The 18,391-nt window shown below is 43.5% G+C and overlaps 1 protein-coding gene across 2 annotated transcripts in view; it reads right to left on the reverse strand.

The window, feature by feature from the left end:
* The window catches only part of LOC115095045 (fatty acyl-CoA hydrolase precursor, medium chain-like), a 249,318-nt gene that overhangs the window by 65,390 nt on the left and 165,537 nt on the right, over window positions 1-18,391 (reverse strand). The window contains exon 10 of one of the 2 annotated variants that reach the window (XM_029608226.1): window positions 2,850-2,930. The exons of the other annotated variant lie outside the window; for it this stretch is intronic. Within the exon in view, the coding sequence (XP_029464086.1) occupies window positions 2,850-2,930 (81 nt within the window). The remainder of the gene's footprint in view (window positions 1-2,849; window positions 2,931-18,391) is intronic. 2 annotated transcript variants of the gene reach the window in all.

Raw genomic sequence — 18,391 nt, forward strand, 5'->3', positions numbered from 1 at the left:
GGTCAGCTGGTCACGTCTTCTGTTCCTGTCTCGCCACCCGACAGGAGAACCTATGGATCTTCCTCCTAAGGTATTCCATCCTCCCATCGGCCCAAGGGTTCACAAGCCTGAGCATAACAGATGGAAGGGGTTTCCCTATTTAATTAAGAGTTGTCCCTTCCAAATTTGTAGAAATGGTTCTTAGATTGGTCATGTAGATGGTGAAATGGACAGCCTGAATTTCCAACTATCACTCTCTTCTTTCTCTCTGACTGGAAAGGGACAATTCTTTTCAACTCCCCTCCATGATCCCAAGCCTCACCAGACACAATACTGCAACTTCCAACAGTTAACTTTATTTCTGAATAAACTAGCCAGCTACTATTTACATGGATGTGAAGCAGGTTAAAATTGTATGAGCCTCCGTAGTCAGAATCACATATAATAGAAATGACTTCTGGGAACATAATAATTACATAATTCTACCTCCACCTCTTTTTCCCCACATAAATCCTTCTTAACCTGGAGCAGCCATACATTTTAGTCTGAACTCTTAAACCGTACCTCAATCCCAACCCTGTTTAAAGACTGGGGTTCACCTTTTAGCATATCCATGTCAAAATTCAAATCCAAAGGGGACATAATGCAACTCCTGTTTACATGAGCTACTCAGAACTCCTCTGGTTTTTGACCTTCCATCAGAATTCCAAACCATTTTCCTCCCAGTGCAAGTTCCCTGAACCATTGTACTCAAGGGATAATCTGGGGCACGTCTCATCTGGTACTGACCTCCGAGTCCTGAACTCTTGGCCCATTTCCTCAGAGCAGGGGTTCTCAACCCAGTTCTAAGGGCACATCTACCCAGTCAAGTTTTCAGGATATGCACAATAAATATGCATGAGATAGATTTGCATGCATTGCCTCCATTGTATGCAAATCTATCCTATGCATATTCATTGTGAATATCCTGAAATCCTGACTGGCTAGGTATGTCCTGAGGACTGGATTGAAAACCCCTGCCTCAGGAGGAGGAATAATCTCTCCTTACTTCTACCTACTTTTTAGTTCCTTGGGAGGAGGAAAAACCCACTCCATTTCATGGCCACAGGCCTCTTCTCTTGATGGGACGACCTCTGCAGGCCCCAGATGGGAAGGTTCAAAGGTCACGCCAGATGCCTACATTTCTGGAGGTCCTTTTCACACCCCTCATCTTGCAAAGGGCAGGAACCAAAGGGTAAATCCCACAAACAATTTCCCACTTTTATATCTTCAACTAAACCTTGGTCACCCAATCAGAAAACCCCACGTCCTTAAGGGAACATACACTCATTTCCCCAACATCACATTATCACATTAAAATACAATACTCACATCTCTAAAAATGCTATCTAGCGGCCATTTAGTAGTACTACAACAACAAACTTATTAAATCTTTTCCACAGATATGTCAAAAATAATTCAAGGCTCTCCTCCACCCAAATGTCTTGTGTACTGCAACCCAAAAAGATGATAAATTTTGACGGTTCCCCACATCTTTGTCTTTTTTAAAGTCCGTAAGATACTGCAAGCTGATATCTATACTCAAAATTAAAGATGTTATTAACAATTTCAAGTCAAAGTCAAATCAGGCAGATATCTGGATTTGATTTATATAGAAGTAATGTTCCCTCTAAGCTTCATGGGGGACAGCTGACACTTTTCTCCCTACCTAGTGCCATTCCATTTGTTTCACAGCCTAACCGTAATTCATAAATACTATTGGCCCTACGCACTTCAAGGTTTGAAACAACTGGAGCAGTACCAGGCAGTCAGAAAGATGTCAGCGGTCCTCTGCACAGCATTAGATATGCCAGGCTGGGTCAGACCAAAGTCCATCGAGCCCAGCATTCTGACTTTAATCCAGGTCACAGGTACCTAGCAGATCCCAAAAACTAGATCTATTTCTTGTTACACACTCCCAGGGAGAGCAATACTATCTTTAGTCTACTTAGCTAATGTTTTATGGACTTTTCCTCCAGGAACTTGTCCGAACCTCTTAAACCCCACTATGTTAGTCTCCTTGACCATATCCTCTGACAACAAATTCCACAGCTTGATTGTGCGCTGAGTGAAAAAAAAAATTTCCCATGATTTGTTAGTTTCGTGGCATATCCCCTCATTTTGGTTTTATTTGAAAGGGTAAATAATGGTCCTTTATTTACCCATTCCACCCCACTCATGATTTTCTAAACTTCTATTTTTTGTTCCTTCTCAACCTTCTCTTTTCCAAGCTGAAGAGCCCTGGCTTATGTAACTTCTTATCACAGGAGAGCCCTTTCATCCCCAATAACTATTAATGCCCTCTTCTGCACCTTTTCTACTTCTGCTATGTCTTTTTGAGACAGGGTGGCCAGAACTACCCACAATACTCAAAGTACATTGGATCATTGGGCAGAAGTTTTGCATTTCATATAGATCCTTTGGCAAAATCCATTGGATCTTCTATGGTGGCTTGGAGGAAAATGAGAAGGAAATCTGAAAAACCTGAAGTGGATCCACCAACTGGAAGAAATCTGCTTCAAGGTATTCAAAGAGCCTAAGCAGATGTTTAGATCTACCTAGGATTATCTTCAAAAGGTTTTGCTGAAATGTAAATGTTTTTCTGGATTCAAATAATTGGCAGTTAAAACTTTTTATTTTGCACATTTCTGCTCACAATCCAGTGTACATAGCAAGCTGTATTTCTAAAAATGAACTCTCAGGCACTGTAAATTCTTAAATGCTTTAAATTTAGCTCAGTTTTCAGTATGCTTTTTTGACAAATTCATGAATTCCAAACCAAGGAAGAGAAACAGCATGATGTCATATGAGCTGCTTGGGCTGTGTCTTACCATTAATGGCATTGAATCCCCCAGAGAAGAATTAACATTTTCTTTATCTCTTTCTTGCAACAAAACATGAGCTTGCGTTATCTGCACATTAAAATAGATTGACATATTAAAATCTGATAATTTTCTAAATAATTCAGTCATGAATATAAAATAGGCAACTTTATGAGAAGGAGCAAACTGAGTGTCTGGTCTGGCTGCAGGATTGTTGATTCAACAAAATTCAGGACTTATAAACATTTCTGACAGAAAGATATTTAATTTCAAAGAATAAAAATCACATCCTATGTTGAAAAATTGTGGTTCAAGGGTTCTGTGTATCTTGAGAAAACTGAATAAACATCCCCCCACCCCCAACCTCATTATGCTGGTTTTTAGGCCAGCCTCCACGCTCATCATTTAATAGTTTAAATCCTTATTGGGATCCTTAGTACAAGAATTTAGCTCTGTTAGTGTGGACATGTTGTGGTTGGTGACAGTAGGTAGTGGTCTGAACCATTACCCCAAGCCTCTTCTAATAAGAGGTTGCTAGCATGGTTCATTCCAGGGTATATGATGGAGACCTCTAGAGTTTTTCAATGCAACATCTAGAGAAAGGAGAATAAGCTTTTCATTCCTCTCCTGCAAAGGACTGTTCCAGGAGGGATTTCCTCAGTGTTGGATCTGACTGCTGACTAAAAGGAAGGGCTTGGGTACATGGTTCTGTTGCAGATATTTATTGAAACACATATTCCCTGTCCGTACACAGGTCAGTCCAGACTCCTGTGATTATTCATCCCTGCCAGCAGATGAAGAAAGAGAAAGTTTCACTTACACTGCTTGTTAAGCCCTAGTGCAGTGATGGCCAACCTTTTGCGCTCAGTGTGTCAAAATTCATTAAAAAATCGAGCATAGCTCGGGTGGTGTGTCACTTCTAGAAAAATCCATAATTTTGTGATATTTGTAGCTCTAATATTAATAGCAAAAAGTTATAATTTTAATATATGTTCTGTATTTATTAATAAAGCAAAAACAAATAATTCTTTACCTTACCTGCTTAGTGACTTTTTTGTTGCTGAATTTCATTGGCTAAATCTTCAATTAAAACACTCTCTCCCCCTCCCACACACACACACACAAACTCTTACTCCCCTGGATTTTCTCATACACACTCATGCTCTCACACTCACTGGCTCCCTCACATACACACAAACACAAACACCCAGGCAGGCTCCCAGTCATTCTCTCTCACACACATACACACACACACACACACACACTGAACCCCAGACAGGCTCCCATTCATTTTCACACCACTCCTGCTCCATCCTCCAGGCAGGCACCAATTCATTCTCACACACACACACCCCAGACAGGCACCCATGCATTCACACACATACACCCCCATGCAGAGTCCCATTCATTCACATGCACACACTAAAGGCAGACCCCCCTCTCTTTTGCCAGCAACTTCAGAACCTCTCTCATTCCTCTGCTGCCACTGTCACTGCTGCCACATGACTATTGGGGAGGTACCGATTGCTGCTACTGACACTGAAGCCCATTCTGCTGCCTCCTTTGTGCATGCCCCATTGGCTTCCACTTTCTCCATGCTGTTCTCGTACATTGTGAGATCCGCATAGAGAAAGTGCTATTCTTGCGCATTCCCAAAGATTACATGTGCCAATCACTAAAAAGTAATTTTTGTTTTTTTACCTTTGCTGTCTGATCTTCATTTTCTAATTGGTTGGTCACAGGTTTTTTTTTCCCACCTTCCCTTTCTTATTTTTTTTGCCAATTCCTTTTATATTGTCTTTTTTTCTGTTTCTTTTCTCTCCATCTTCTTCCCTCAAACACACAGGCTCTCATTCTCACATGCATTTCTCTCTCTCACACACATACAGGCTCTCACTGTCACATGCTCTCTCTCATACAATCATTCATATACACACACAGTCTCTCACTGGCACATGCTGTCTGACTCTCACACACACAGGCTCTCTCTCACTCCCACATGCTGTCTTGCTCAAGCACAGGCTCTCACTGTCACATGCTGTCTCTCTCACACACACAGAGGCTCTCACATGCTGTCTCTGCAAACATTCAGGTCCTCACTCCCACACACAATCTCTCAACTCATCTCATACACACACACACACCCTCTACAGACCCTCAGCCTCTCTTTCACCTCTGGGCCTCCTCTTCGCAGTCGCCGCAGGATGGGCTCTGCAGCGGCCCTGATCTTCTCGGGCCGTTGCAACTTGAGATTCACGGCGGCCCGTAAACACAAGCGCTGCTCCTCTTCTGCACGCGCTGATGCTTTTCCTCCTTCCTGCCCACGCGGCTCCGGCAACGTTTACTTCTGGGGACGCACAGGCAGGAAGGAGGAGGAGCATCAGCGCGTTTAAATGCAAACTTTTTCTTCGGGCCGTGGTGACGTGAGCCTCAACAAGGCCCTGCCGATCTGCCTGTCGCTGCACCCAGGGGCATTGGGGGGGGGGGGGGGGGATACTAAAAAACTAGTTTTAAAGGGTTGGCGCAGCCGATAAAAAAAAAGGCTCGGCACAGCCGATAAAAAAAAAAAAATTCCCGATAGTCCACGAAACGCTGCGCGTGTCACCAAAAAGTCTCGGCGTGTCACCTCTGACACGTGTGTCATAGGTTAGCCATCACTGCCCTAGTGCCACCTGCAGTTCCCCAGTATTTCTCCGTCTCCAACAGATGGTGGCTGGGGCATAAACCTGCAGTTTTCAGTTACTTTTTCTTTTTTCTTTTTCGGGTGAGCCTTCCTCCAGGGGTTTGGATCCCGAGGGGACCCTTTCCCTGTTTGGTTGAGGTGGACAAGCTGGAGGTCGATGACCTTTTTGTATGCTCGATCCTTGTTGATCTGTGGGGTGTAAATCTGGTGGTCCAGATCCCTCCCCTCCATGAGGCTACCCAGTTGGCTTTCAGCTTCTTTTCTTTATGGACTTTTCCTCTCCTGGTTTGCTTGCTTCAGCTTTAGGAGAGGAGTGCCCCTGTTATTTTTTTTTTCAGTTTGGTAAAGTTAATAAAAAAAAAAAAAAAAGAACAGCACCTCGAATCAGCATCCAAAATGACCACCATGAGGGAGCCATGAGGGAGCAGCTGAGTGGTAATGAGGGAGCCATGAGGCTCCCTCATTACCACTCAGCTCATGAGGCAGCCATGAGGGAGCAGCTGAGTGGTAATGCTTCCTTTGCCAGTTTTATTTTTTCTTTTTCTGCAGTGAGGAGGGCTTTTTTTCTACTGCCTTGGGGGGAATGGTTCGCAGTTTGGCTTGCCACGCTTGCGGTGCAGTCCCGCCATGACTCAGCTGTGCTGGCCTTTGCTCTGTGTGTGTGTTTCGGGGGGGAGGAAGGGAAGGGCCCTCCCTCCTCCCAATGGTCACTAAACGCCGGAAAATTGAGCGGCGCATGGCAGCCATGGTTGGGCCCGCTAGTGCTACTGCCGATCCTGTCAGGCCTGCTGGTTCCCTCATGGTGGCCATTTTGGATGCAGATTTGTGTATGCCACCATGTTCGGAGGAGGAGGGGGATCTCCCGCACGGCTCTCCCGGGTCCACCTGGTTCCCCTATAGGGGCAGGGGGGTTCAGTGGGGTCTCGGAATAGGCAGGTTTATCAGTCCTGGGCGTGTTATAAGGACAGCAGAAGATCTCGTCCATCGAGAGGTACCGCAGAGTCACAGAAACCATTTCCGCCTTAAGGCCCGTCTTGGAGTCAGAATTTTCAGGGCAGCTGGAGGCCCTTCATGGCTCCCATGGGTGGGGGAGCTACAAGGGTCAAGGCATCCCAATGAGGCAAGGCTGGTTCACTCCACTGTTCCCTGTATAGGGGGGTCGCCTAGCATGGTTTTACAGGGAGTGGATCAAGGTTATGCAGGATCGGTGGGTCCTCAGTGTAAAACCTGCGGGTTTTCAGAAAAGCATTGCGCAGTTCAGGGGACTTTGCACAGGTTGCACGACTTAAGAACATAAGAACATGCCATACTGGGTCAGACCAAGGATCCATCAAGCCCAGCATCCTGTTTCTGTGGCCAATCCAGGCCATAAGAACCTGGCAAGTACCCAAAAACTAAGTCTATCTCATGCTACAGATGTTAGTAATAGCAGTGGCTATTTTCTAAGTCAACTTAATTAATAGCAGGTAATGGACTTCTCCAAGAACTTGTCCAATCCTTTTTTAAACCCATCTACACTAACTGCACTAACCACATCTTCTGGCAACAAATTCCAGAGTTTAATTGTGCATTGAGTGAAAAAGAACTTTCTCTGATTGGTTTTAAATGTGCCTCATGCTAACTTAATGGAGTGCCCCCTAGTCCGTCTATTATCCAAAAGAGTAAATAACCGATTCACATTTACCTGTTCTAGACCTCTCATTATTTTAAAACACCTCTATCATATCCCCCTCAGCCATCTCTTCTGCAAGCTGAACAGTTCTAACCTCTTTAGTCTTTCCTCATAGGGGAGCTGTTCCATCCCCTTTATCATTTTAGTCCCCCTTCTCTGTACCTTCTCCATCACAACTATATCTTTTTTTAGATGCGGTGACCAGAATTGTACACAGTATTCAAGGTGCAGTCTCACCATGGCGCGACACAGAGGCATTATGACATTTTCTGTTTTATTCACCATTCCCTTTCTAATAATTCCCAACATTTTGTTTGCTTTTTTGACTGCCGCAGTACACTGAACTGACAATTTCAATGTGTTATCCACTACGACGCCTAAATCTCTTTCTTGGGTGGTAGCTCTTAATATGGAACCTATCATCGTATAACTATAGCATAGGTTATTTTTCCCTATATGCATCACCTTGCACTTATCTACGTTAAATTTCATCTGCCATTTGGATGCCCAATTTTCCAGTCTCAAAGATCTTCCTGCAATTTATCACAATCAGCTTGTGATTTAACTACTCTGAATACATTTGGATCATCTGCAAAATTGATTATCTCGCTCATCGTATTCCTTTCCAGATCATTTATAAATATATTGAAAAGCACAGATCCCTGTACAGATCCCGAGGCACTCCACTTCCCACTCCCCTCCACTAATTGTCCATGTAATCCTACTCTCTGTTGCCTGTCTTTTAGCCAGTTTCTAATCCACGATAGGACATCACCACCTATCCCATGACTTTTTACTTTTCCTAGAAGCCTCTCATGAGGAACTTTGTCAAATGCCTTCTGAAAAACCAAATACACAACATCTACCGGTTCACCTTTATCTACATGTTTATTAACCCCTTCAAAAAAGTGAAGCAGATGTGTGAGGCAAGACTTGCCTTGGGTAAAGCCATGCTGACTTTGTTCCATTAAACAATGTGTTTCTTTATGTTCTGTGATTATGATCTTTAGAACACTTTCCACTATTTTTCCTGGCACTGAAGTCAGGCAAACAGGTCTGTAGTTTCCCGGATCACCCCTGGAGCCCTTTTTAAATATTGGGGTTACATTAGCTATCCTCCAGTCTTCAGGTACATGGATTATTTTAATGATAAGTTACAAATTTTTACTAATTGGTCTGAAATTTCATTTTTTAGTTCCTTCAGAACTCTGGGATGTATCCGGTCCAGGTGATTTACTACTCTTCAGTTTGTCAATCAGGCCTACCACATCTTCTAGGCTCACCGTGATTTGGTTCAGTCCATCTGAATCATTACCCATGAAAACCTTCTCTGGAACGGGTATCTCCCCAACATCCTCTTCAGTAAACACCGAAGCAAAGAAATCGTTTCATCTTTCCACAATGGCCTTATTTTCTCTTAAGTGCCCTTTAACCCCTCGATCAACTTAACGGTTCAACTGACTCCCTCGCAGGCTTTCTGCTTTGGATATATTTTAAAAAGTTTTTACTGTGAGTTTTTGCCTGTACGGCAAACTTCTTTTCAAAGTTTCTCAGCCTGCCTTATCTTTTCAAAGTTTCTCTTAGCCTGCCTTATCAATGTCTTACATTTATCTTGCCAACGCTTATGCTTTATCCTATTTTCTTCTTTTGGCTAAAATAACCTCTTTCACCTCACCTTTTAACCATGCCGGTAATCGTTTTGCCTTCCTTCCACCTTTCTTAATGTGTGGAATACATCTGGACTGTGCTTCTAGGATGGTATTTTTTAACAATGTCCATGCCTCTTGCACACTTTTTACCTTTTGTAGCAGCTCCTTTCAGTTTTTTTCTAACTATTTTTCTCATTTTATCAAAGTTTCCCTTTTGAAAGTTTAGCACTAGAGCCATGGATTTGCTTACTGTCCTCCTTCCAGTCATTAATTCAAATTTGATCATATTATGATCACTATTGCCAAGTGGTCCCACCACCATTATTATTCTAACCAAATCCTGTGCTCCACTGAGAATTAGATCTAAAATTGCTCACTCTCTCGTCAGTTCCTGAACCAATTGCTCCATAAAACTCATTTATTCCATCCAGGAATTTTATCTCTCTAGCATGTCCCGATGATACATTTAGTCAGTCAATACTGGGGTAATTGAAACCTCCCATTATTACTGCAATACCAGTTTTGGTTAGCTTCCCTAATTTCTCTTAGCATTTCACTGTCTGTCTCACCATCTTGGCCAGGTAGACGGTAGTATACTCCTACCACTATACTCTTCCCTCGACACACAAGGGATTTCTACCCATAAATATTCAATTGTGCATTTAGTCTCATGCAGGATATTTATCCTGTTGGACTCTATGCCATCCGGGACTTAAAGTGCCACACCGCCTCCCAGATGCTCCTCTCTGTCATTGCGATATAATTTGTACCCCAGTATAACACTGTCCCATTGGTTATCCTCTATTCTTCCACCATGTCTCTGAAATGCCAATTAAGTCTATGTCATCATTTCCTGCTATACATTCTAATTCTTCCATCTTACTTTCTAGACTTCTGGCATTAGCATACAAACATTTCAAAGTTTGTTTTTTGTTTGTATTTTCATTCTGCTTTTTAATTGATAGGGATAAATTAGAATTGTTTAGCTCAGGTGAGTTTTTAGTTACAGGCACTTGGACTACTTTTCTTATTATTGGAACCTCACTGTTGGGATGCCCTAATTCTAATGCATCATTAGTATCCTTTGAAGATACCCTCACTCCGAATCATGCAACAGCTGAGCGAGGTGTTGAGGCCCGCGGTTCTCTCACACTTTGCGCCACTGCCCACGTTCCACCACGGCCCTGCCCGATGTACGCCCCTAGATCCACGGGCAGGCCTCCTACATGCCTGCCGCATGGCCGCGATGCCGTCCTACTCCCTTCAGCGGGGCTCTCCCTAGGCGCGCATGTGGGAGGGCCCCCCCGCCCCTTAAAGGGACAGTGCGGGAATTGTTATCGGGCCCGGAAGAGGACGTCAGTAGACAGGGGTATTAAACCCCACTTAGACACTAGGAAATTGCCTTTGCCACAGTTCCTCGGTTTGCTTTCAGGCTATGCCTACTCCAGTGTCCCTCTCTGGTTGATGCCTTCCTCGTGGTTCCAGCTTCCAGTCTGGTCTTCACTTTCCTGCCGCATCTCCTCTTCTGGATCTCCTGGCTTGACCTTGGCTCGTCGCTTTCATCTGCGCCTGGTGGTTGTTCATCCTGACCCTGGACGGTATCCTCGCTTGGTCTCTTCGCTTCCTGTTTCGGATCTTCTGCCTGGGACTTCAAAGCTGTCTCCTGTGAAGGTTCGTTCCAATTTGGCTGGGTGTGATACTTTGAGTAACCGCTCCTTGGGGTCTCCCCCGCATTCTTAGATCACCCGCTCCTCAGGGGGTCGTCCGGCCGGATCATCTGAACCAGTCCTGTGAGTCCTCTTCTTCGTCTACGCCACCTCCCGGAGACGGGTTCCCACCGAGAGCCCTCCTCGGCAGTCCCGTCATCTTCTCTTGCTCCAGCTCAGGGTCCACTCCCTCAACCAGCAAGCGTCCAGCCTCTCCAGCAAGCCATAAACATTCATACAACATAGACCCCACAAATGGCCCCATTTTTTCACAATTCCAATTCTCCAACATAATACTCCACCTAAAAGAATTTCTGTCCGACTTGCCCAACAACACAACCTCAAATCCCTCTCTTCAATTTCAGTCTCTCCTTCCACACAACCTTCTAGGCCTCACCCTTTTCTCTTTAAGCCTCTTCAATGCTCAATCCATTACAAAAAAGTCTTAATATTGAATGACTACCTCATCGAGGTAAACGGAGATATGTGCAATTACGGAAACATGGTTAAAACAGCAGACACAGCAATAATTAATCAACTCCCTACAGAGGCGTACGACTTCTTCTCGCTACCTCGTCATAAAAAAAAGGGAGGAGGCATTCTTTTAGCAACTAAAAAGGACCTCAGATTCTCGCTACAGCAATCCAATCCCAACTCAAAACTTGAATTCGGCTTCTTCACCTCAGACAAGCTACAAATCCTTCTCGTATATGCCCCCCCCAGGACCTCTTGGAATCAGATGCCTCACCACTGGTTGAATTAACCTCTCCCTCATCAACTTTGACTCGCCAGCCATCATTCTAGGGATTTCAACATGCACGTGTGATAACCCTACTCCATCACCTAACTGTGAAACTCTCCTCACTGCTCGCACAGCGCTAGGCTTCACTCAAATAGTTAAATAACCCACCCACAAGCCGGCCACACGTTTAGACTGATCTTCGATTAACGCTGCAATCAAGTCAGTTTCTACACCTAATTGCACAAAGGTCCCGTGGTCAGTATCACTATCTCATAACTCCTTCATTCTCTATAAAGATACCAACCCGGCTTGCATTCCTTTGCCCTCCTTCAATACAGGAAAACTTGCTCCCCTGAAGACCTTAATAATCACCCTATCTCCACTACTCCACCAACTGGACCTTACTGATCCGAACGCAGCACTTCGATCATGGAACACAATTACCGAACGATAGCCAACAAGCTATGCCCCGCTTATTACAAAAAAACCACACCAGAATTCCCTCCAAAAGACAAGCCATGGTTCTCAGCAGAATTAAGAAAGCTCAAACTCCAACTAAGACAAAATGAGGCTAAATGGCGCAAAAAACCCAGGAACCATCACCCTTTCAATCTACAAATCATCCCTGCATCAATACAAATCAAGCACCCTAAGATCCAAGAGGGACTACTACGCCTCGAAGATACACGACCTTATTTTCGATGCCAAAAGCCCTCTTCAGCTATGTAGCCAACCTCACACAAGTAAACCAACCTGAGATTACACATGACCAAGCTCAATCAAAAGCAGAAGAACTAGCTCTTTTCTTCAACAACAAAATCAACACTCTCCTATCGCAGCTCCCCAAGAACCCCACTGTTCCATTAACTACTCCTCAACCCTCAATCAACTACACTCGGTTAGAAGAACTTGACACAACTTCATCCGCTGAGATCCAAAGAATTCTTAGGAAAATGAAACCATCCTCTCATCCCTCGGATCACATCCCACCAAACTACTACTAGCAATTCCAGAATCTACTCTCCAAATCCCTGGCAGACATCATAAATTGCTCCCTCACACAAGGACTCTACCCGGACAACCTCAAACTTGCCTCACTCAAACCCCTTCTCAAAAAACCAAATCTAGACCCAAACGATCCTAACAATTTCAGACCGATAGCCAACCTCCCATTCATAGCCAAGATAATGGAAAAATTGGTAAACTCTCAACTTTCAAACCACATTGAAGCAACAACTTTCTATTTCCATCACAATACGGATTCCGTAAAACCTTAAGCACGGAAGCCCTCCTCATCTCTATGACTGACCACATCATCCTAGGATTAGACAAAGGACAAGCCTTCCTTCTGATACTACTCGACCTCTCGTCTGCATTTGATACGGTCAATCACTCCCTTCTCATCAACCAATTATCAGCCATAGGTATTTCAGGCACTGCCCTATCATGGTTCAAAACCTTCCTCAGCAACAGAGGTTATAAGGTCAAGATTCATAATAAAGAATCCTCTCTACACCCCGCAGCCGTAGGAGTCCCTCAGGGCTCATCCCTGTCTCCTACCCTGTTTAACATTTATCTGTTACCCTTATGTAAACTTCTCACTGACCTCAATCTCAAACATTTTCTCTACGCTGACGATATTCAGTCCTGATCCCCATCGAAGAATCGCTCGCAAAACAATGTCGCACTGGGAATCCTGCCTCCAAAACATCAAACAACTGCTTACAAGCCTCAACCTGATACTAAACTCATCAAAACGGAAACTTCTACTCATCACTCCAGAAAACAGGCTCCATCACATACACTCATCTTACCGTACTAAGCACTACACAAGTGAGAGATCTAGGAGTTCAATTGACAATCACCTAAATATGAAAGCTAACATCAACAAAACCACCAGAGACTGCTTTACAAGCTCCAAGTGCTGAAAAGAATACGACCTCTCTTCCACACACATGACTTCAGAACGATCCTACAATCAATCATTTTCGCAAAGCTGGACTATTGCAATACCATCATGCTTGGTCTCCCTTCATCCACACACCAAACCATTACAAATGGTACAAAATGCCTCCGCCCGTATACTCTCACCAACACCAGGAGAAGAGAACACATAACACCGATCTTGATGGACCTCCATTGGCTTGCCATCCACTTCAGAATAATCTACAAGGCCATTCTCACCATTTTCAAAAATATCCATCAATTAGCCCCCAATCGATCTCCATATTCCCCTCCGATTACACCATTCCATAAGACCGACAAGAGATGCTTACAAAGGATCACTTCAAAGTACCTCCAGCCAAGACTACCAGACACATCACGCTTAGAGATCGGGCATTCTCCACAGCCGGTCCAAACATTATGGAACTCCATTCCCCCGGATCTTAGAATGGAACCCAACATCTCAACATTCAAGATAAGACTCAAAACGTGGCTGTTCACGCAGGGCCTTTCCTAACTCCAACCCCATCTAATCTCCCTGCACGCAACAAGCTCCGCTAGTATAGCGTTAATAGCCACCTTTCAAAATGTTATTTATACTTATATTCAATATCTAATCTTCTTTTCCCTTCTCATTCCAAGTTATTGTTGTCCTTGTTATATGTAACTGCTTTTTTGCACTTTTGTTAAATGGTAAAGTTTCACCCCTGTTTCTTGTGAACCAGCATGATGGGACCACTGTCTTGAATGTTGGTATATAAAAAACTTAAATAAATAAAATAAATAAACAACGGTCGGATTTCCCCTTTGTTCTAGTTTAAAAGCTGCTCTATCTCCTTTTTAAAGGTTAGCGCCAGCAGTCTGGTTCCACCCTGGTTAAGGTGGAGCCCATCCCTTCGGAAGAGACTCCCCCTTCTCCAAAAGGTTCCCCACTTACTTACAAAACTGAATCCCTCTTCCTTGCACCATCATCTCATCCACGCATTGAGACTCCGGAGCTCTGCCTGCCTCTGGGGACCTGCGCGTGGAACAGGGAGCATTTCAGAAAATGCTACCCTGGAGGTTCTGGATTTAAGCTTTCTACCTAAGAGCCTAAATTTGGCTTCCAGAACCTCCCTCCCACATTTTCCTATGTCGTTGGTGCCCACATGTACCATGACAGCCGGCTCCTCCCTAGCACTGTCTAAAATCCTATCTAGGTGACACATGAGGTTCGCCACCTTCGCACCAGGTAGGCATGTTACTAGGCAATCCTCATGCTCACCAGGCTGTCTACATTCCTAATAATCGAATCACCAACTGTGATGGCCAACCTAATCCTTCTCTCCTGGGCAGTAGCCCTTGGAGACACATCCTCAGTGCAAAAGGATATTGCACCACCTGGAGAGCAGGTCCTTGCTACAGGATCCTTTCCTGCTGCACCAGGTTGATTGTCTCCAATCATGAGACCTTCTTCCTGCATGGCAGCACCAGGGCTGCCAGTCTGAAGTTGGGACTTGGCTATTATGTCCCTGAAGGTCTCATCTATATACTTCTCTGTCTGCCTCTGATCCTCCAGGTCTGCCACTCTAGACTCCCGAGATCAGACTCGTTCTCTGAGAGACAGGAGCTCTTTGCATCCAATGCATTATGTATAACTTCTCACCGGCAGGTAAAAAATCATATATGTGACACTCGATGCAAAAGACTGGGAGGCCCCCCTCTTGCTGCTGGACTTCTGCCTTCATCTCAAATATGTTCAGTTCCTAGTTAAGTTTTAGGTTGCTATGGCAGTAGGAATATGTCTAATTAGCGTCCTTTAAATGCAATAGTGAATTCACTATATGCCTGGTAGTGGCCTACAGGGGAATGAGCAAACTCTAAATAAGGTGTGGGGAATTCGTGAAGTGAAGTTAAAAGGCTGATTAGATTTTTTTTTTTTTAGTGTGAAAGTGGCACCTGCCTATAAATTAAAGGATGAGCTAGGGGCCATAATTCTGGTCTCTCCAGATGAACGAGGCACGGGTTGATACTCTATTTATTTTGTAGTACCAAAGAAGGAAGGCACATTCCACCCCATTTTGGACTTCAAGCTGGTAAATGCTGTGCTGAAGGTCCCACGGTTTTGCATGGAAATTTTATGGTCAGTGATTGCAGCGGTGCGCAACCGAGAGTTTCTGTCTTCCCTGGATCTGACAGAGGCGTTTCTTCATATCCTCAATTATCAGGATCACCAGCGCTTCCTGAGATTTGCAGTGCTGGGTCAACATTTCCAGTTCCAGGCTCTTCCCTTTGGGCTGGCCACGGCTCCCCACAAGTTCACCAAGATTATGGTGGTAGCAGGGGCGGATTGTGGGAAAATAGTGGCCTGGGGGATTTTTCTCCATACTGGCCCATGGGTACCCAATTACACATACAATTTGGTGAGTCACCAAATACAGAATAAAGTGACCATAAAATATACACAGAAATGCACAGACAAACTGAACTGGAAATCTCAACAAGTTAGACTGTATGTAATGCAGCAATGAAAAAACAGAAAATACCATCATTCCTCATAAAACATCAAACAATAAATCAAGAACTATAAAACATCACAATAGGAAAATAATACTAACAATATATATTTCAAAACTGCTGATGAATAGAACCTCCAGTAATTTAACTCAGGGAAATTTTCAAAAATTTGTATGTAACACCAATAAAATATTTCAAGAAGAGCAGACATCAAATAATATTCAATAATTAAAACTAAGAAGAATTTTAAAAAGCCCCTGCTATCCCCTTTTGTGGGAGCTCTTGATTTCAAGGCAGCTCTTGATTTGAAGGCAGCAATTGGTTCAGGAACCGACGAGAGAGGGAGCAATTTTAGATCTAATTCTCAGTGGAGCACAGGACTTGGTGAGAGAGGTAACGGTGGTGGGGCCGCTTGGCAATAGTGATCATAATATGATCAAATTTGATTTAATGACTGGAAGAGGAACAGTATGCAAATCCAAGGCTCTCATGCTAAACTTTCAAAGGGAAACTTTGATAAAATGAGAAAAATTGTTAGAAAAAAACTGAAAGGAGCAGCTACAAAAGTAAAAAATGTCCAAGAGGCGTGGAAAGAAGGCAAAACAATTACCGGCATGGTTAAAAGGGGAGGTGAAAGAAGCTATTTTAGCCAAAAGATCTTCATTCAAAAATTGGAAGAAGGATCCAACAGAAGAAAATAGGATAAAGCATAACATTGGCAAGTTAAATGTAAGACATTGATAAGACAGGCTAAGAGAGAATTTGAAAAGAAGTTGGCTGTAGAGGCAAAACTCACAGTAAAAACTTTTTAAAATATATCCGAAGCAGAAAGCCTGTGAGGGAGTCAGTTGGACCGTTAGATGATCGAGGGGTTAAAGGGGCCCTTAGAGAAGATAAGGCCATCTCGGAAAGATTAAATGATTTCTTTGCTTCGGTGTTTACTAAAGAGGATGTTGGGGAGGTACCCGTAATGGAGAAGGTTTTCATGGGTAATGATTCAGATGGACTGAATCAAATCACGGTGAACCTAGAAGATGTGGTAGGCCTGATTGACAAACTGAAGAGTAGTAAATCACCCGGACCGGATGGTATACACCCCAGAGTTCTGAAGGAACTAAAAAATGAAATTTCAGACCTATTAGTAAAATTTGTAACTTATCATTAAATCATCCATTGTACCTGAAGACTGGAGGATAGCAAATGTAACCCCAATATTTAAAAAGGGCTCCAGGGGCGATCCGGGAAACTACATACCGGTTAGCCTGACTTCAGTGCCAGGAAAAAAAAGTGAAAAGTGTTCTAAACATCAAAATCACAGAACATATAGGAAAGACATGGTTTAATGGAACAAAGTCAGCATGGCTTTACCCAGGGCAAGTCTTGCCTCACAAATCTGCTTCACTTTTTTGAAGGAGTTAATAAACATGTGGATAAAGGTGAACCGGTAGATATAGTATACTTGGATTTTCAGAAGGCGTTTGACAAAGTTCCTCATGAGAGGCTTCTAGGAAAAGTAAAAAGTCATGGGATAGGTGGCGATGTCCTTTCGTGGATTGCAAACTGGCTAAAAGACAGGAAACAGAGAGTAGGATTAAATGGACAATTTTCTCAGTGGAAGGATGTGGACAGTGGAGTGCCTCAGGGATCTGTATTGGGACCCTTACTTTTCAATATATTTATAAATGATCTGGAAAGAAATACGACGAGTGAGATAATCAAATTTGCAGATGACACAAAATTGTTCAAAGTAGTTAAATCACAAGCAGATTGTGATAAATTGCAGGAAGACCTTGTGAGACTGGAAAATTGGGCATCCAAATGGGAGATGAAATTTAATGTGGATAAGTGCAAGGTGATGCATATAGGGAAAAATAACCCATGCTATAATTACACAATGTTGGGTTCCATATTAGGTGCTACAACCCAAGAAAGAGATCTAGGTGTCATAGTGGATAACACATTGAAATCGTCGGTTCAGTGTGCTGTGGCAGTCAAAAAAGCAAACAGAATGTTGGGAATTATTAGAAAGGGAATGGTGAATAAAACGGAAAATGTCATAATGCCTCTGTATTGCTCCATGGTGAGACCGCACCTTGAATACTGTGTACAATTCTGGTCGCCGCATCTCAAAAAAGATATAATTGCGATGGAGAAGGTACAGAGAAGTGCTACCAAAATGATAAGGGGAATGGAACAACTCCCCTATGAGGAAAGACTAAAGAGGTTAGGACTTTTCAGCTTGGAGAAGAGACGACTGAGGGGGGATATGATAGAGGTGTTTAAAATCATGAGAGGTCTAGAACGGGTAGATGTGAATCGGTTATTTACTCTTTCGGAGAGTAGAAAGACTAGGGGGCACTCCATGAAGTTAGCATGGGGCACATTTAAAACTAATCGGAGAAATTTCTTTTTTACTCAATGCACAATTAAACTCTGGAATTTGTTGCCAGAGGATGTGGTTAGTGCAGTTAGTATAGCTGTGTTTAAAAAAGGATTGGATAAGTTCTTGGAGGAGAAGTCCATTACCTGCTATTAAGTTCACTTAGGGGTAGATTTTAAAAGAAGCGCGATCAGCCTACTTTTGCTTGCGCATCAGACTCAAGCAAAAGTACGCTGGATTTTAGTAGATACGCGCGGAGCCGCGCATATCCACTAAAAT

This window comes from Rhinatrema bivittatum, chromosome 7, assembly GCF_901001135.1.
Source record: "Rhinatrema bivittatum chromosome 7, aRhiBiv1.1, whole genome shotgun sequence".
NCBI classification, from domain to species: domain Eukaryota; kingdom Metazoa; phylum Chordata; class Amphibia; order Gymnophiona; family Rhinatrematidae; genus Rhinatrema; species Rhinatrema bivittatum.